A 6,223-nucleotide genomic window follows, 5' to 3' on the forward strand; every position below is an offset into this window, starting at 1 on the left:
TTTTCCAGTACTGCGTGTAATAGTACTACCCATATACTTTACCATTACTGCGTGTACTCATAGTACTGCGTTTCTCACCATCTCTAGGAGGTTTCTTCACTCTGAGCTCTTTTGGGAATATTTTCCAGTCTGAAAAAAAATATATATTTTATTTATTATATACAATATTGAGTATTGATAACAGGAGGATGTGAGTATTGATAACAGGAGGATGTGAGTATTGATAACAGGAGGATGTGAGTATTGATAACAGGAGGATGTGAGTATTGATAACAGGAGGATGTGAGTATTGATAACAGGAGGATGTGAGTATTGATAACAGGAGGATGTGAGTATTGATAACAGGAGGATGTAAGTATTGATAACAGGAGGATGTGAGTATTGATAACAGGAGGATGTGAGTATTGATAACAGGAGGATGTGAGTATTGATAAGGGGGTCTGACCTGGGTTCCAGTCCGTCAGTCCGTCCGTCTGCTCGCCACTGTGATATTTATCAGAGTATCTCTCCACATCTGGACAGGAAACACAAAAAAATTTTGTCTGTTGATCGATCAGCTGATCCACGACCTGCTGTCTGTGTGTGTGTGTGTGTGTGTGTGTGTGTGTGTGTGTGTGTGTGTGTGTGTGTGTGTGTGTGTGTGTGTGTGTGTGTGTGTGTGTGTGTGACCTCTGACCTCTCTTTGCAGCAGCTGGCTGGATGAAGAAGGGCAGAGTCTTCATGGCTCCTCTGAACTCCTGTTTGAGAGCCAACAGATACTCCGCCTCCTCGCCACTAGTCAGGGGGAGGGGCTTCTGCTCCATCACCTGAACACAGAGTCAACTACAACATCATCATCATCATCATCACCATCATCACCACCACCATCACCATCTTCACCTTCAGTTAGTCTTAGTCTCTATTAATATTTCTGTTTACAGTGAATCTATAGTACAGTTCACCTTCACTAACCATCACTAACCATCACTAACATCACTAACTTTAACTAACCATGACCAACATTCACTAACCATCACTAACCATCACTAACCATCACTCACTTTAACTAACATCACTCACTTTGACTAACCATCACTCACCTTCACTAACCTTCACTAAACATCACTAACCTTCACTAACTTTCACTAAACATCACTAACCATCACTCACTTTAACTAACCATCACTAACTTTGACTAACCATCACTCACTTTAACTAACCTTCACTAAACATCACTAACCTTCACTAACTTTCACTAACCATCACTCACTTTAACTAACCATCACTCACTTTCACTAACCATCACTAACTTTCACTAACCATCACTCACTTTAACTAACCATCACTCACTTTGACTAACCATCACTCACTTTGACTAACCATCACTAACTTTAACTAACCTTCACTAACCATCACTAACTTTCACTAACCATCACTAACTTTCACTAACCATCACTCACTTTAACTAACCTTCACTAACCATCACTCACTTTAACTAACCTTCACTAACCATCACTCACTTTCACTAACCATTACTAACTTTCACTAACCATCACTCACTTTAACTAACCTTCACTAACCATCACTCACTTTAACTAACCTTCACTAACCATCACTGTTTGTTTAACCATCACTAACTTTCACTAACCATCACTAACTTTCACTAACCATCACTAACTTTGACTAACCATCACTCACTTTGACTAACCATCACTCACTTTCACTAACTTTAACTAACCTTCACTAACCATCACTAACTTTAACTAACCATCACTAACCCTGTTTGTTCATATGTGTGTGTGTTCATATGTGTGTGTGTTCATGTGTGTGTGTGTGTGTGTGTGTGTTTGTTTGTTCATATGTGTGTGTGTGTGTGTTCATATGTGTGTGTGTGTGTGTTTTTGTTCATGTGTGTTCATGTGTGTGTTTGTTTGTTCATATGTGTGTGTGTGTTCATATGTGTGTATACGTACGTGTGTGTGTGTGTTTGTTCATGTGTGTGCATGTGTGTGTGTGTGTGTTTGTTCATGTGTGTGTGTGTGTGTGTGTGTGTGTGTTCATGTGTGTGTTTGTTCATGTGTGTGTGTTCATATGTGTGTGTGTGTGTGTGTGTGTGTGTTTGTTCATGTGTGTGTGTGTGTGTGTGTGTGTGTGTGTGTGTGTGTGTGTGTGTGTGTTTGTTCATGTGTGTGTGTGTGTGTGTGTGTGTGTGTGTGTGTGTGTGTGTGTGTGTGTGTCACAGGAAACAGAGGTGTAGGTTGTTGGATGGATGGAGGTAAACTTTCTCCTCTGTTAATGCCGACTGCCTCCACACTGAAACTCATCATCCTCCGACCCCGACCACCTCCTCGACCCGCCATCATCACCTGGACCAGGTGAGACTGGACCAGGTGAGACTGGACCAGGTCTAGTCAGAGTGGATCAGGTGGACCAGCAGCTGGTTGGAGGTGAATCTGGATCCTGACAGAACAAACGGAGAAAGATGAAACTTTATTGAATGGAACATTTCTTTAGTTCATTCAAATGAAACAGCAGAAGAAGAAACAAGAAAAACAGAAAACATTCATCAACATCTGAACAGGAAGTGTGGTCCACAATCGACCAGGAGAGATGGAAGCTAAGCTAACCCAGCTAGGACCTGAGGCTACTACACTACCCAGCATGCTCCTGGCTGTCTGAAAGCAGCGGGAGGTCACAGAGACCTCACTAGTCTCACTAACTCACTAGTCTCACTGGTCTCACTAACTCACTAAGTCACTAGTCTCATTAACTCACCAGTCTCACTAGTCTCATTAACTCACTAGTCTCACTAGTCCCACTAACTCACTAGTCTCACTACTAGTCTCACTAACTCACTAGTCTCATTAACTACTAGTCCCTCTAGTCTCACTAACTCACTAGTCTCACTACTAGTCTCACTAACTCACTAGTCTCACTACTAGTCTAACTAGTCTCACTACTAGTCTCACTAACTCACTACTAGTCTCACTAACTCACTAGTCTCACTACCTCACTACTAGTCTCACTACTAGTCTCACTAGTCTCACAACTAGTCTCATTAACTCACCAGTCTCACTAGTCTCATTAACTCACTAGTCCCACTAACTCACTGGTCTCACTACTAGTCTCACTAACTACTAGTCCCTCTAGTCCCACTAACTCACTAATCTCACTACTAGTCTCACTAACTCACTAGTCTCACTACTAGTCTCACTAACTCACTAGTCTCACTACTAGTCTCACTAACTCACTAGTCTCACTACTAGTCTCACTAACTCACTACTAGTCTCACTACTAGTCTCACTAACTCACTAGTCTCACTACTAGTCTCACTAACTCAGAGATCCAGTCTCACTACTAGTCTCACTAACTCACTAGTCTCACTACTAGTCTCACTACTAGTCTCACTAACTCACTAGTCTCACTACTAGTCTCTCTAACTGACTACTAGTCTCATTAACTCAGAGATCCAGACATCCTGCTCTGTGAAACAGACCCTCTTCTTCTGGACACCAAACACCACCGAAGAAGAAGAAGAAGAAGAAGAAGAAGAAGAAGAAGAAGAAGGAGAAGAAGAAGAAGAAGAAGAAGAAGAAGAAGGAGAAGAAGAAGAAGAAGGAGAAGGAGAAGAAGGAGAAGATGAATAAGAAGAAGAAGGAGGAGAAGGAGAAGAAGAAGAAGAGGAAGAAGAAGAGGAATAAGAAGAAGAAGGAGGAGGAGAAGAAGATGAATAAGAAGGAGGAGAAGGAGAAGGAGAAGAAGGAGGAGGAGGAGGAGAAGGAGAAGAAGGAGAAGAAGAAGGAGGAGGAGAAGAAGAAGAAGGAGGAGGAGGAGAAGAAGAAGAAGAAGGAGGAGGAGAAGAAGAAGATGAAGATGTGTGTGTTAGCTGTTAGGCTAGCTGCTAGTTAGCATAGTGCTAGTTAGCATGGTGCTAGTTAGCATAGTGCTAGTTAGCATGGTGCTAGTTAGCATAGTGCTAGTTAGCATAGTGCTAGTTAGCATGGTGCTAGTTAGCATAGTGCTAGTTAGCATATTGGGTATAATCTCACCTTCAGCCTTTATGTTCGTGGACTTAAAGCTTCTTCTTCTTCTTCTTCTGCTTTAAACAGCGACTCATCCTGCAGACAGAACATCTTTATTTACATCCTGCTCCGCGCCAGCTTCTTCTTCTCCTGCTGCTATTGTTGCTCCTCCTTCTTCTTCTTCTACGGTGTTTAGTGTGGGCGCGGTACCGCCACCTGCTGCCCGGAGTGTTCATAGAGTACTACATCTCAGAGGTACATATTGTAGTTTAGAGTACTACATCTCAGAGGTACATATTGTAGTTTATAGAGTACTACATCTCAGAGGTACATATTGTAGTTTATAGAGTACTACATCTCAGAGGTACATATTGTAGTTTATAGAGTACTACATCTCAGAGGTACATATTGTAGTTTATAGAGTACTACATCTCAGAGGTACATATTGTAGTTTATAGAGTACTACATCTCAGAGGTACATATTGTAGTTTATAGAGTACTACATCTCAGAGGTACATATTGTAGTTTATAGAGTACTACATCTCAGAGGAACATATTGTAGTTTATAGAGTACTACATCTCAGAGGTACATATTGTAGTTTATAGAGTACTACATCTCAGAGGTACATATTGTAGTTTATAGAGTACTACATCTCAGAGGTACATATTGTAGTTTATAGAGTACTACATCTCAGAGGTACATATTGTAGTTTATAGAGTACTACATCTCAGAGGTACATATTGTAGTTTATAGAGTACTACATCTCAGAGGTACATATTGTAGTTTACTACATCTCAGAGTACATACATCTCAGAGGAACATATTGTAGTTTATAGAGTACTACATCTCAGAGGTACATATTGTAGTTAGAGTACTACATCTCAGAGGTACTACATCTCAGAGGTACATATTGTAGTTTATAGAGTACTACATCTCAGAGGTACATATTGTAGTTTATAGAGTACTACATCTCAGAGGTACATATTGTAGTTTATAGAGTACTACATCTCAGAGGTACATATTGTAGTTTAGAGTACTACATCTCAGAGGAACATATTGTAGTTTAGAGTACTACATCTCAGAGGTACATATTGTAGTTTAGAGTACTACATCTCAGATTGTAGTTTAGAGTACTACATCTCAGAGGTACATATTGTAGTTTAGAGTACTACATCTCAGAGGAACATATTGTAGTTTAGAGTACTACATCTCAGAGGAACATATTGTAGTTTATAGAGTACTACATCTCAGAGGTACATATTGTAGTTTATCTCAGAGGTACATATTGTAGTACTACATCTCAGAGGTACATATTGTAGTTAAGAGTACTACATCTCAGAGGTACATATTGTAGTTTATAGAGTACTACATCTCAGAGGTACATATTGTAGTTTATAGAGTACTACATCTCAGAGGTACATATTGTAGTTTATAGAGTACTACATCTCAGAGGTACATATTGTAGTTTATAGAGTACTACATCTCAGAGGTACATATTGTAGTTTATAGAGTACTACATCTCAGAGGAACATATTGTAGTTTAGAGTACTACATCTCAGAGGTACATATTGTAGTTTAGAGTACTACATCTCAGAGGTACATATTGTAGTTTATAGAGTACTACATCTCAGAGGAACATATTGTAGTTTATAGAGTACTACATCTCAGAGGAACATATTGTAGTTTATAGAGTACTACATCTCAGAGGTACATATTGTAGTTAGAGTACTACATCTCAGAGGTACATATTGTAGTTTATAGAGTACTACATCTCAGAGGTACATATTGTAGTTTTATAGAGTACTACATCTCAGAGGTACATATTGTAGTTTATAGAGTACTACATCTCAGAGGTACATATTGTAGTTTATAGAGTACTACATCTCAGAGGTACATATTGTAGTTTAGTACTACATCTCAGAGGTACATATTGTAGTTTATAGAGTACTACATCTCAGAGGAACATATTGTAGTTTATAGAGTACTACATCTCAGAGGTACATATTGTAGTTTATAGAGTACTACATCTCAGAGGTACATATTGTAGTTTATAGAGTACTACATCTCAGAGGTACATATTGTATTATTGTAGTTTAGAGTACTACATCTCAGAGGAACATATTGTAGAGTACTACATCTCAGAGGTACATATTGTTTATAGTTTATATATTGTAGAGTACTACATCTCAGAGGTATATTGTAGTTTATAGAGTACTACATC

At 39.3% G+C, this 6,223-nt stretch overlaps 1 protein-coding gene across 2 annotated transcripts in view; it reads right to left on the reverse strand.

Moving 5' to 3' along the window:
* The window catches only part of polr3glb (RNA polymerase III subunit GL b), a 7,222-nt gene extending 3,038 nt beyond the window's left edge, over window positions 1–4,184 (reverse strand). The window contains exons 1-5 of one of the 2 annotated variants that reach the window (XM_054621512.1): window positions 4,029–4,184; window positions 2,220–2,439; window positions 677–806; window positions 446–514; window positions 79–129 (exon numbers count right to left, since the gene is read on the reverse strand). In XM_054621512.1, coding sequence (XP_054477487.1) covers window positions 79–129; window positions 446–514; window positions 677–806; window positions 2,220–2,342 — 373 coding nt within the window. In that variant the 5' untranslated portion in view covers window positions 2,343–2,439; window positions 4,029–4,184. Of the gene's footprint in view, window positions 1–78; window positions 130–445; window positions 515–676; window positions 823–2,219; window positions 2,440–4,028 lie in introns of those variants that run through there. The other variant, XM_054621513.1, reaches the window with a different exon arrangement.
* Between the last annotated feature and the right edge of the window lie 2,039 nt (window positions 4,185–6,223).

Source organism: Anoplopoma fimbria, chromosome 20 (assembly GCF_027596085.1).
Source record: "Anoplopoma fimbria isolate UVic2021 breed Golden Eagle Sablefish chromosome 20, Afim_UVic_2022, whole genome shotgun sequence".
Taxonomy (NCBI): domain Eukaryota; kingdom Metazoa; phylum Chordata; class Actinopteri; order Perciformes; family Anoplopomatidae; genus Anoplopoma; species Anoplopoma fimbria.